Consider the following 13,881-nt stretch of genomic DNA (forward strand, 5'->3'; position numbering starts at 1 on the left):
GGTACCCCTGGGAATTCCAATAGATTGTTGGAAGACCTGGTCAACCAAAACCACATAGATATTGTCAATCAGAAACTCGAGCATCTTTTTAATGTCAACTTCAGAGTACTTATGTTTACAATCAGATTGTTTTTTGACAAAGTAATTTTGCAAATATGGGGGATAGTTGTATATAAAGTTGAAAAGTCGTAAGCTTTTATGTTGTTAATTTTGGTAAAATTTGTGATTTCAAATGTTCCAAAAGTTCCTTTGATTTTTTAGTATCCACATCTGATTTACACCACTTCTCAAATATATTGTTGTACAGTACTCTTGAAGTTTCTCCTTCACTACTGTTAATATCTTAGTGAGGAGTAAAGAAAGAGGCTTGGTGGAACATTTACTGGAACATATTTTCAGTTTTCTTGCAGATCGATATTTAAAACATTTAAGTGTACATGTTATACTTCTAAAAGGGAATCTAATAGTTTTCAGAATTACATGTATAAACATTCAAAACTCTTTTTATTACGCGTAATGAAATTGAACATACCTAGAAGAATTTAAACGCATAAAAAAAAGAGTACCAAGAATGTGATTAGAAATGTGTCTATCATGTTAACACGTTTTTTACAGTGAATTATAGAAACAATAGAATTGTTAGGAGAATTGTTCGTTAGTCCACTCAGTCTGCAGATTCAGGAATAGGTGATGTTGACATTTTGGTGTGATTTATTATAGTTGATTCTTTGATTATATTGAGTTAATATTTTTGTAAACTAATCATTATCCAGATAGGATCTAATAAGGAAAAAAAACCCGGAAATTGTCCAAACTCCAAAATTCTATTTCTATTTCGTGTTTGTGTAGGGGGGGGGGTGGTTATGTTCGAAGTTTTTTTCACAAACATTATTAAACCATTAAATCATTACCATAATTTAATTATACTGCAACAAAAAGTGTGTGTGTGTGTGGGGGGGGGGGGGGGTTCAGCTTTTCAGTTTCAGTGTACATTTTCAACAGTAAAAAGTTACGTTTGGAAAAAGGGGGCGCCCCTCCCCGATACTACGTGATTGTATTGAAGTTTTGTTAAAGAAATTAACATAGAATTTTGAGATCAAAATGTAAATATGAATTTTAAGTATGAACAAGCAAAATTCAAAGAATTTTGGTTCCCCGCTTTAAGTGTCTTAGTGGATGGGATGCCATTATTTATGGCACATTGTAACTGTCTTGTTTGTGTGTCCTGTCTTGTCTGTGCATCATACAAAACCCCATAAATTATTGAATTAATAACAATTATGGCAAAATTATACCTTCTGAAATCTACATCAAACTTCAATATAATATCAAGGTAACAAAGAAAAGTAGTATCATAATACAATCCGGAAGGTCTTGTCAGAAGTAATGTACATGTGAAAAAATATCAAAAACCAGAGTATATAATCGGAAAGGCCTTGAAACAGGTAATGCATATGTCAAATGTAAATGCCATAGCTATCTTCTCTCAATCTTATGTTATCAGCAATGCTAAAATTTTGGAAAATTAGGTCAAATTTTAAGGTCAAGGTCATAGGGTTAAAAATCATATTACATTTTGAAATGCTTGTCACAGGTTATGCATGTGCAAAATAATGCCCTGTCTTCGCTCCTTCAAAAGTTAGCAACACTGATAAAATGTTTGAAAATTAGGTAAAACTTGAAGGTCAAAGTTACGGGGTCAAATATCATAGCACATTCGGAAACATTTTGACACAGGTAATGCACTTGTCAAATATGAACTCCCTATCATATGTCTTTCAAAGTTAAAAATTTTGAAATTAAATTAGGTCAAATCAAAATCATAGCATGCTCGGAAACATCTTGTCACAGGTAATGCACGTGTCAAATGTGAAAGCCATATCTTTTCTCATTCAAATTTTATGATCAATTTAAAGTAATGTTAAATTTTGGAAATGTAGGTCGAAGGTCAAGGTCACGAGGTAAAAAAAAATCATGGTATATTTGGAAAGATCTTGTCACAGGTAATACACATTTGAAATATGAAAGGCTATCTCTTCTCGATCAAAATTTATAAGAAAAGATAAAAAAATTTATAAAGTAGGTCAAACGTCAAGGTCACAGGGTCAAAAATTATAGCATATTTGGAAAGGTCTTGTCACAGGTAACATACATGTGTAATATGAAAGCCATATCTTTTCTCATTCAAAAGTTATGATCAATTTAAAGTAATGTCAATTTTTTTTTAAAAGTAGGTCAAACTTCAAGGTCAAGGGGTCAAAAACCCAATGTACACGTGAAATATGAAAGCCCTATCTCTTCTAATTTAAAATTTATGATAAAAGTTTTTGTGACAGACGGACAGACTGATAGACGAATGAGATTTTATGTTCCCTCGCTTTCGCAAAAGCGGGGGACAAGTATGACTGAGGAAGATAAAAGGCAGCACGTCGCTTATCACGTGTTTCCATGTCGACTATCACTTCATACACATACCTTCGAAGGTAAAATTAATAAAAAGTGCTGAATTCCCTTGAAATGGTTACACCACTGTACAAAATTATCCACAATCTGTCTCCGTTATTAAAAAAAACCCCTTGAATTCTTGATGTGAATTATTTTCCCTTGTTCTACTTACAGTTTTCAATGGCATTAACTGTCAAAGAGCTGCTTAAATTGGAACACATAAATATAGTTTGGGATCAATATGGATTAGCTAAGCTAACGTCTATATAATCATACTAGACTCTTACAGCATCTTCTATGAATTGTAGGTCAAGCCTGACAAATCAGTAAACCATATCTTTAAAGTCACATAAAGATCTTAATTTTAATGACTACATAAATGCAAAGACAGAAAAGTTCTTTTTAATATGAATTGCTTATTGAACATGAAATGCACGCTTCGTCACAGTGCTTTTACTGTTCGTCGTTTGTAACTATCTGCTGCATGATGGGAAGGTTAACTGTCATAAAGTTATTCACATTGGCTCGGTTGCTTACACTGTTTGTCAGTTTTAAGTCACGTGACACGTTAGAGCTTCCGTTATTCCTGCATCCGGCAGGATCATCAAAGAACTTGACGACGTTGGTACCCTGGAGGGAACGGTTAGAGTTGTTGGACAATGTGTGGGAGATAGGACCCCGCTGTACCCCTGTGGACGTCTGAAATTTTCCGGTAAGTCGCTGAAGCTTGTGACGTTTCCAGGTAGATTTCAGGCAACAACAGCATCGAACAAACTCCCTTTTGAAGTTAATGGTAAACATACCTAGAGGAAGAAGCATAGAAGATTGAAGAAGATCTCATCCGATTGTTTGGAGGGAGAAGGTTCTTTATTAAACAGTTGCTATAGCCACCGCCCCCATTTTTGAGCTTCCCGGCGGAAGGTGGTAGTGAACATTCCTACAATATACGGATATTTAGATTCACTAAAACTGCAACGGGTTAAGGAAAGAAAATGGCATCAATTTAATAATTGAAAAATAAATGAGTCCAAAGGAGAAAAGAAAAAAGTTACTATTGATGGCTTTCAATGTTTGGGAAAATTTTCAGGAAAATTGTCAGATTTTTTTTTATTTGTAAGGTATATTACTTTTGTAAGTTGTTTTAAAATAAATATTCAGTTGGAAAATACAACTTTAAGTGGACCCCAGCATATAGGTTTAGGTAAAAATAAGTTTTTTTAAAGTGCTGTGAGGGAAAATTCTAACTTAGGTACGTCGAGTGGACTGTTGTCATTATGCATTTACTAAAGCGGAGACATACACCATCTATATAAATATAACATCTAGCTCGGGGGATTAAATATACATCGTAGCACATCGTTGTTATATGCTACAAAATATACCCCGACCCCTCAAAACTGGACAGCTATTTCTTAAATAACCAAAGATTGATTCTGTAACAGGAAAATACTAATATTTGTTGGAAGGGAACAATTATGCACAACAGGATTGCAATGGCTTTATCACTGAGGACAAATCAATAGTCGTTATTGAAAAATAAATAATTTTTTACTCCGCGATCATTTTCCCTAATAGATTAATACACATTTCGTACCATATACAATAGGATCCATGCAGGAATTGGACACGGCAAACAAGAAAAGGCCTCTCTGAACTTTGGGATCCAATTGACTTGCAGACTCCCTACAAAACAAACAATAAATCTATGTCAAAGTTGAAGCACTGTCATTTGACTAAATTAGATGAAAAGTGTCAATGCTAGACAACTCGTTTGAAAAATCGAAGAAAATCCGACAAACAAGCTAATGTGTTTAGCGCCGTGCATCTTATTATTATAGACGGATTGGACCGGTTGATGTTCGGAAAGTGACAATGGTCCGATATTCAGAACAAGAGATTACAAACATTTCCACCGGGAACTTCATTCATCAACACTAACTAGATTATTCATATTCTGGTCTCAAGAGAAACAAGAAGATGCAAAAATAGATATGATTGCTTTTTCCATGGTAAAATTTCTGCGTTACCGCGAACAATTCTTTAAGAGAATATGTCTTTTAAATTAAAAATGCAACTGTCGCTGCCAGTAGATTCTAAAATAAAAAAAAATATTCTGCGTCCTTGATGTTGTGGGGATATTGGTTTTCATTTTAATTTTTTTTTTAATTTCATATAAGACGAAAACAAACAAACAAACAACAAAACTTTGAAAGCGATTTATAATCTAGAAAGAGTTGTTTTAGAAATAATTATTGTCAGCTTCAGTGCAGAAGCTAGACTTCTTGACGTCATCAGTTTCTTAAAAGTAGGCGGTCATCCAAGTTCGTATGCAAATCTGCGATTCTGAAGTAGAGGTTAATCCAAATTCGTATTCTCTCATGTTATATAAATCTGCGATTCTGGAGTATGTCAATCAACTCACCTGTCGAACCACCACCAAGTCGAGAGGACGAAGTATGGTGTCCAGCAAATCACAAATACACTGACTGGAGGAAAAAGTATGTTAATCAGATAAACTAGTTGCCCATGTTAAGGAAAGAAACATATTATTTACATTCTTAAAGTCTTCCAATTATTATTCATTTAAGTACACTTCTTGATTTTACCCAAGGTAGGGGCATTCAAATAAATAAATAAATAAATAAATAAATAAATAAATAAATATATATATATATATATATATATATATATATATATATATATATATATATATATATATATATATATATATATATATATATATATATATATATATATATATATATATAACCAATCAGTGACTGAGGAAAATTATACTTCATTTACACAAAAAGATTATTTTCGAACTCATAAAAGATACACAACAACACCGTTACATTATATTACAGATATTTGCTTGGTACATTACAGATATTTGCTTGTTACATTACAATTTTCTGAGCCCTCTGCTAACATTGTGAAATTCATGGCCCCAGGGTCAGGGGTTCTGGAGTTAGGGTAGGGCTTCCTCTGATGATCATATAATGAAAATGCATAAATTCTTAAAAAAAAAAATCCTCTCTTCCCCTGTATAAACAACAGATAAACTAAGTGCATGGTATGTTGAGCAAGGGTGCTTCTTCCAAATTTGTGAAATTTGTGGCCCTAGGATCAATAAAATGTATTACTTATGTAGTGAAACTGCATTACTTCTGGAAAAATCTTCTCCTCTCCTAAGTATTAAGAAAACAAACTAAGTGCGTAATTATGATGAGCAAATGTGCCTCTTCTAAAACTGTGAATTTCATGGCCCCTAGGTCCGAGATTCTGGTGTGAGGACTGGTCTCTATTGATTATATAGTGAAAATGCATTAATTCTATGAAAAACCGTCTTCTCTGCTCCCTGGGCATTGTCATATAAACTAAGTGCATGGTTATAATGAGCAAGGGTGCCTCTTTCAAAATTGTGAAATTTCATGGTCCCTGGGTCATGGGTTCAGGGGGGTTCTATTGATAATAAACATGTAGTGAAAATGCTTTATTTCTTTGAAAATCTTCTTTTCTTTCCTGGGTATATAGCAAGCAAACTACATGTAAGTGCATATCTATGATGAGCAAGTATGCCTCTTCGAAAATTGTGAATTTCGCGGCCCCTGAGAAAAGAATGAGACTTTAATGCTCTAAAAGAATTGGTTGTGCAGTTACTGAAAAAATGAGCTTACAGTGGATGAAATCGCCGTAGGGGAAATCCTACTCTATTTTTCCTTGAGTGAAATCCTACTCTAGGGCAAGTTTTCCGGGGGGGGGGGGGGGGTTGAGGGGAAAGTCTACTTTACAAGATCGGATGTATACATAGTTTCCCGTTTGCTGACAATTATACATTTTGCAAAAATATTTTGGTTAATATTTCTATATAGTTCATGTTTCCTTACAAAGATACATCAATGTTAGACTTCGTCAATGCATATGCATCCTTTACGCCAGGACAAAACTCAATTCTCCATTTACTATTTCCAGTTCCGAGTGATGTTTTTTATAAAGAGTTATACATTTTTTTTTATCAATATTCCTTTCATGATTAATCTTTAGATTAAGTCTGACATATGGAACTGGTGATGATTTTTCTTTTAATTTAAGATTTGCGGGAATTTTTCAGCTCTTATTACCTATGACGAGAGTCATTTTCAAGGTTCGTATCCGGGCTCTCTCCATGTTCCCAACCGAAGAGCGGCGCAGGCGCGAGCGAGTTGAAAGGCACTTTGTCTCTTCTGAAAAAAATGATTCGTTCATGATTAAAAACATGACCATTCCTTCCCCTAAAAAATAACTACCTTTGTACAAACGAGAGTAAAGAATATAAAAAAAACCCACTGAATTATTTCTTGCAAGTTCAACCAATGTTGTGGCAAATTAAAATCTACAGACACCAGCCTGCACGTTTAGAGGGGCCTGGAGACGTCATTCTCTATCATTAGTCATGATACCTATTGTGTAACAGATCAACTTATTTCGATTTATTTCACGAAATAGCAACTTCCTGTGCATTGCTAATGAAGAAGATAAAACCCAGAGGCTTAACTAAGAATCTCCATGACACCAGCAGTGTTTAACAGAGAAATTATAAGTGTGCCTTCTTAGATAATTATGGAAGGATTGTGCCCTTTGCCAAGAAAGATGTTTGGAAACGGTAATTATCAGAATATTCAACAGGACTTATACGATTATAATGTAAAAATAGAAATAATTGGATAAACGCGAGTGGTGAAAATTAACTCAAGACTCGATATCTAATGTACCTGATTTATTTACTTATGAGAACAGGAATCAGAATATGGTCCTTGCTGCCTTTGCTACTGGTTTATATGAATTAGAATATGGTCCTTGCTGCCTATGCTACTGATTTATATGAATCAGAATATGGTCCTTGCTGCTTTTGCTACTAGTTTATATGAATTAGAATATGGCCCTTGCTGCCTATGCTACTGATTTATATGAATCAGAATATGGTCCTTGCCGCCTTTGCTACTGATTTATATGAATCAGAATATGGTCCTTGCTGCTTTTGCTACTAGTGTATATGAATTAGAATATGGCCCTTGCTGCCTATGCTACTGATTTATATGAATCAGAATATGGTCCTTGCCGCCTTTGCTACTGATTTATATGAATCAGAATATGGTCCTTGCTGCCTTTTCTACTGGTTTATATGAATCAGAATATGGCCCTTGCTGCCTATGCTACTGGTTTATATAAATTAGAACATGGTCCTTGTTGCCCATGCTACTGGTTTACATGAATTTGAATATGGTCCTTGCTGCCTTTGCTACTGGTTTATATAAATCAGAATATGGTCCTTGCTGCCTTTGCTACTGATTTACATGAATTAGAATATGGTCCTTGTTGCCCATGCTACTGGTTTACATGAATTAGAATATGGTCCTTGCTGCCTTTGCTACTGATTTATATGAATTAGAATATGGTCCTTGCTGCCCTTGCTACTGGTTTATATGAATTAGACTATGGTCCTTACTGTCTATGCTACTGATTTATATGAATCAGAATATGGTCCTTGCTGCCCTTGCTACTGGTTTATATGAATTAGAATATGGTCCTTGCTGCCCTTGCTACTAGTTTATATGAATTAGAATATGGTCCTTGCTGCCTATGCTACTGATTTATATGAATCAGAATATGGTCCTTGTTGCCCATGCTACTGGTTTATATGAATTAGAATATGGTCCTTGCTGCCCATGCTACTAGTTTATATGAATTAGAATATGGTCCTTGCTGCCTATGCTACTGATTTATATGAATCAGAATATGGTCCTTGCTTCCCTTGCTACTGGTTTATATGAATTAGAATATGGTCCTTACTGTCTATGCTACTGATTTATATGAATCAGAATATGGTCCTTGCTGCCTATGCTAATGATTTATATGAAGTAGAATATGGTCCTTGCTGCCTTTGCTACTGGTTTATATGAATTAGAATATGGTCCTTGTTGCCTTTGCTACTGGTTTATATGAATTAAAATATGGTCCTTGCTGCCTATGCTCCCGGTTTATCAACTACCAAGCGGCCCTACTTTTGGAAATGTTAAAGTATTGCATCGAAGTACAAAATCGAAAAACTAAAAAAAAAAGAGGCCAGGACAGTTTACTATTTCAGAATCTAGAAAAAAAATTAGGGACAATCCACTTATTCTGAAAAAAGAATTTATAAACAAAGGGAACTGTCCACTGATTCATAATTTATAAATCAAGAGACATTTGTAGCACACTGATGTGAAATAGAATCTATAAACTACATTGCTTGTACACTGATTCATAGGTTCTTCTTAACTTTTACAAGCATTCTGTAATAAACTACAACCTGCCCTACATATTTAAAATGTTCTACACATAAAATTCTTTAAAAAATCAAGTACAAATGAATTCGGGTCATAAACTTATGACTACAAACATATTAAAACAACTTGACAAAATAGCAGAAATAGGAAAGTGTAAATGTCAAAGTCGTAAATCTTGTGAGCTTTTTTAAGGATAAAAGGAATTTTGCAATGTCTGCGTATTAAATCGGTAATACCGGTTGTACTTCTGCAGTGTACATGCTTTTTCACATAAACATAAATTTTATGTGGCATTATTTTCAAGTGAACAAACACAGAACAACTGCCTTCACTTATTACTGGTAAACGCGCAAGCCTACCTAATAAATCTGCTGTAGGCGTTAAAGCTTAGGGATCTGTCCTTTAATTTGTTTTAAGAGTCGTGAATGAATAGCAAATTAAAATAAAGATGAATCATGGGGATTCTTACGGAATAAAATAATCTGGAAAGATGGATAACTTTTTTTTTAGACAGGACTGGTATTGATTTTGGTAGTTTTTCTCGTCAGTAAAAGATACGTTTGATTAAAGTCTGAAAAACTTGAATTTTTTTTTTCAATTTAAGGACTTGGGATACTAAAAGATATGTAACTGAAATTAGTTAAATCAGTTTTTAAAGACTTTAATCGTTACTAAAACACATATTTATTATGAAATTTAACTTTGTAGCCATCCTCACTTATTCCTCTCCAAATCTCTACTTTTATATCTAGATTGAATTTCAATGCAAAAACATCAACAATTGAAATTCCTTAAAATATCCTTATAGATTTCCTGTATATCATATATGAAAGATTTACAGTGTTGTATGATAACATATTAGGGAATCCAGCACATTCAAAGAAGTCCCACTTTATCTGATGCCTTAATTTATTTTCAGTTTGAATGTTTTTCTATAGAAAGACATTGATAGCAAATTAACAACTACACTTTTTGATAAACGTCATGACTTTTACTTTTCTATTGTCAACTTATCTTATTTATGTTGCAATGAACAATTATCACCTGCATATGGGGTTTATGTCTCTAAATTGATTTGATATGCAAGAGCATGTTCTCTGTACGAACAAACTCTAAAACAAAACAGGCTACTGACAAATAAGTTGATGTTACAAGTTTTTCAACCATCTTGTTTAAAGTTAACATTTCGCAAATTCTATGGTCGATATGTACAATGATCTTGTTTGCAAACACATTTTGTCGTTAGGTCGAATGGTGACTGATGTCTTTTACACAAATTGTAAGACCATTATTTTCGTAATGATTTGTCTATGGATTTTTCTGTTTACCCGATCATGACAAGGAGGACTTGGAGCGAGACCGGTTGTCAAGGGGATGATAACTCCTTCATGGCTCCTGATCCGACCTCTGATGTTTTCTTAGGTCCGTGTTTTGTTTTATTTGACTTAACATGATTACTGTTCGCTACCTTTACATTTTATTCTATATATATTTATATGTAAAGGTGTTTTTAAAGGGAAACTTTGTAACAAACGTGTTTAAGCAATGAAACAGCTTTATGAACTGCTTTAATTTCTCTTGCTTTACTTTCTTTAATCACTCTAATTTCACTTTCTTTACGTATCACGTGTCCTTAAGGTTTACATAGACATGTGCACATTTTACAGATTTGTTTTAAAAACGCTACAAAATTCTTCAAGAAATTCTTATTTTCAGAGTGCGCCAATTCTTAAATAATTACCTAAATAATTGCATATCAAAGCCTTTTTGGAAAAAAGAAACAATCTCTTGTCAAAAATCACAGTAATTATCATCTCTTTAATTATTGGAAAAAAAAAATATATGTAGATGTTCTAGTTCAAGTTATTAACTCTATAGCAGGTTCAGATCTTAATTTGATCCCTGAAGTTTCGAATTGCAAAGTTCTTTTTGCAAGTCTACTGAGTAAACAATCACTTTAAGATCACAAAACACGAAAATGACCAACTGTTAACGACATTTTTATTCATTTTATTTTACATAAGACACCTGATCCCACCTCTGATGTTTTAGAGATCCATGTTTGCTCTGCTCCAAAATTTGTATTGTTTAATGGACTTTTGAGCTTGAATACTGTCAGTTATCTCCAAACATTTCATGAAAAGACTTCTGAACACATAAAAAACTAAGTGTTATTAACACGATTTCTTTTTTATGTTTGTCTACAGCTAATGTGGGTTTATCAGGTTTGTCTGTACAAAAGCCGCGATTCTTTGAAAATATCCTTGCTGAATCTTACCTTTGCACTGTTTAGTCTTTTTTGAGATTTCCCATCTTACCTTTGCATTGTTTAGTCTTTTTTGAGATTTCCCATCTTACCTTTGCATTGTTTAGTCTTTTTTGAGATTTCCATCTTACCTTTGCACTGTTTAGTCTTTTTTGAGGTTTCCCATCTTACCTTTGCACTGTTTAGTCTTTTTAGAAATTTCCCAGAGAATGAGAGAGTAGGACGTGGTAATGATGAGTAACGGCAAGGCGTACAGAGTGATCAGGTTAAACAGATTATAGGCCAGCTCGTGATTATCTGACGGGAAAAAGTTAAACGTCACGCATTGTGTAAACGTCTTGTGTTTGGGATGAGTCTCTACGTGGAATATGACACTCTGAAAAGAAAAAAAATGCAATAAAATGTTAAACCATTGAATACTAAGTATAAGTTTCGTATTACTCCATCCGGAATATTCTTGCATTATTAACCCCTTCACTAGATTTCCACTCTCTTTCATATTACCTTTCGTTTTACTCCCTTTACTAACTTTCCTTTCACTTTCTTTACCAAATCTTGTTTTACATTTTTAAAAACTAATATAAGGCTAACCTTTTAATTAGTTGTATTTCAAGACACACCCACATTTTTTATGATACTGACAAAAAGAAAATTTTGAAAAAAAATTCAATAACCCTTTTTTGGAAATTATTAAAAAGTTTACATCTTTGGATTATACTTAGCTTTTGATATATCCAATAAATGGACGTTAAAGAACTATGGCTTCCAAATTATACTGTTAACTGGTATGCAATTTTAAAATTTTTAGGGGAGAGAAGGAGGAGGCTAATTACAGATTTTTCTACCCCCGAAATCAAAGATTTGGGGGCATATAGTTTTTGCTCCATCTGTCTGTCTGTCTCTTTGTCCGCACAAACCATAACCTTGCCCAAATTTTTTGCTTGGTTGGAGCTATGGCTTTCATATTTCACATTCGTATTTACTGTGACAAGAACTTTCTTTGAGTACCAATATATTTGACATTTTGATCTTGGAGTTTGACCCACTTTTTTCAAAATTTTACCAAACTTTAACCTTGGCCATAAGTTTAGAACGGTTAGTGCTAGGACTTTCATACTTTACTTGTGTATTTCTTGTGATAAGTCCTTTGGTACAAATATTTTTTACCTTGACCTTGGAGTTTGATTCACTTAAAAAATCTTTAACCTTGCCCATAACTTTTGAACAGTTGGTTCTAGGGCTTTCATATTTAATAGGTGTTTTCCTTGTGACGAGACCTTCCTTTGGGTACCAACAACTTTTACCCTTTGACCTCGACCTTGGGTTTGACCTACTTTTGAAAGACTTTAACCTTGTCCAAATATTTTGAACGGTTGGTGCTATGGCTTTAATATTTCATATGTGTATTTCCTGTGACAAGACCTTTGGGGGGTACTAACAGTTTTGACACCTTGACCTTGGAGTTTGATCTACTTTTGAAAAACTTTAACCTTCTCTATGAGCTATCATTTGGGGGCATCAGTATTTCACGAACACATCTTGTTTTTTTTAAAAAATTTTTACCAACGTTGACGACCCGATATTTTGCGAAAAAGTCTTGAAAAGCTAAAAAAAAAAGGCCTTACTCTTGTTTTACTTTTTTTTACTTAAGAAATAAATAACGAGAGATAACATATACTGGTAAATGAAGTGGGTTGGTCACATCATCAAATCATGTGAATCCCGAAGGGCTTCTCATCAGGTTAAGGCACGTACAAACCCACTTCATCCCAGTGAAGGATTTAAATTTGTATTTAATAAAGCATTTGAAACAGACATTTGTATACAGATATCGCAGTAACTGCCCATCGTAGATTATGACGAAACGGCGCAAGGTGTAAATCAGTTTTGAAAGCGGTTACACTTCGAAAATTAGAGGGCTCAATTGTGAAGCGAATATTTTGTGAAGACTATTTTATGATCAAATAATAATAGAAGGATTAATGTCTGATTGATTTGCTGGACGAAAAGACACAGGAAATACGGCGGGTAGGCTGGTAGATGTAGATATAATTTCGCCGTGTGATATGGCCACGTTATGATCTTTTACCCAATTGAAAACTTCATACATGATGTGAAGTGAATTTACTCTCTGCATATTTATATTACAGAGAGATACTACAAATGTTTACGAGACGTACAATTTTACTCGTGTTTAACTTTCTTTAATAATAATTCATTTTCTTATCTCTCTTTTTCATTTCGTTTCTTAACTCTTGCCTTTTCCTCCTTTAATTACTCTTGTTTTACTTTCCTTAATCACTCTTGTTTTACTTTCTTTTTAACCACTCTTGTTTTACTTTCTCTAGTCACTGTTGTTTTACTTTTTTTTAACCACACTTGTTTTACTTTCTTTTTAACCACTTTTGTTTTACTTTCTTTTTAACCACTTTTGTTTTATTTTCTTTTAACCACTCTTGTTTTACTTTCTGTTGAACCACTCTAGTTTTACTTTCTCTAGTCACTGTTGTTTTACTTTCTTTTTTATCACTGTTGTTTTACTTTCTTTTTAACCACTCTTGTTTTACTTTCTCTTGTCATTGTTGTTTTACTTTCCTTTTAATCACTCTTGTTTTTCTTTCTCTAGGGCGTGCTTGATTTAGCTTAACTTGGTGTATACACCAGTGAACACCAGTGTGAAAGATGATGGTGTATAATCAAGTGCATTTTACGAGGTGTATAGAGTATATGGTGTAGTATATGTTTTGCATCTCGCCAGTGTGTGGCTAAATTTTTTTGTATAAAGTGAAAAAAAAAAATAAAAAAACATTAATAATTGAATTAATTATTCAAAATGGTCAAAAAATGATTTCAATGTCATCA

General features: G+C 33.6%; 1 protein-coding gene across 3 annotated transcripts in view; it reads right to left on the reverse strand.

The window, feature by feature from the left end:
• Window positions 1-2,864: 2,864 nt before the first annotated feature.
• LOC133183268 (adipokinetic hormone/corazonin-related peptide receptor variant I-like) overlaps window positions 2,865-13,881 on the reverse strand; it is an 86,007-nt gene continuing 74,990 nt past the window's right edge. For 2 of the 3 annotated variants that reach the window (XM_061318228.1, XM_061318227.1), the window contains exons 2-6: window positions 11,191-11,395; window positions 6,570-6,671; window positions 4,868-4,931; window positions 4,040-4,128; window positions 2,865-3,248 (exon numbers count right to left, since the gene is read on the reverse strand). In XM_061318228.1, the coding sequence (XP_061174212.1) occupies window positions 2,899-3,248; window positions 4,040-4,128; window positions 4,868-4,931; window positions 6,570-6,671; window positions 11,191-11,395 (810 nt within the window). In that variant the 3' untranslated portion in view covers window positions 2,865-2,898. Of the gene's footprint in view, window positions 3,383-4,039; window positions 4,129-4,867; window positions 4,932-6,569; window positions 6,672-11,190; window positions 11,396-13,881 lie in introns of all 3 variants that reach the window. The other variant, XM_061318229.1, reaches the window with a different exon arrangement.

This window comes from Saccostrea echinata, unplaced genomic scaffold (assembly GCF_033153115.1).
Source record: "Saccostrea echinata isolate AGI-Se365-2 ecotype Australia unplaced genomic scaffold, CSIRO_AGI_Sech_v1 ptg000009l, whole genome shotgun sequence".
NCBI classification, from domain to species: Eukaryota; Metazoa; Mollusca; class Bivalvia; order Ostreida; family Ostreidae; genus Saccostrea; species Saccostrea echinata.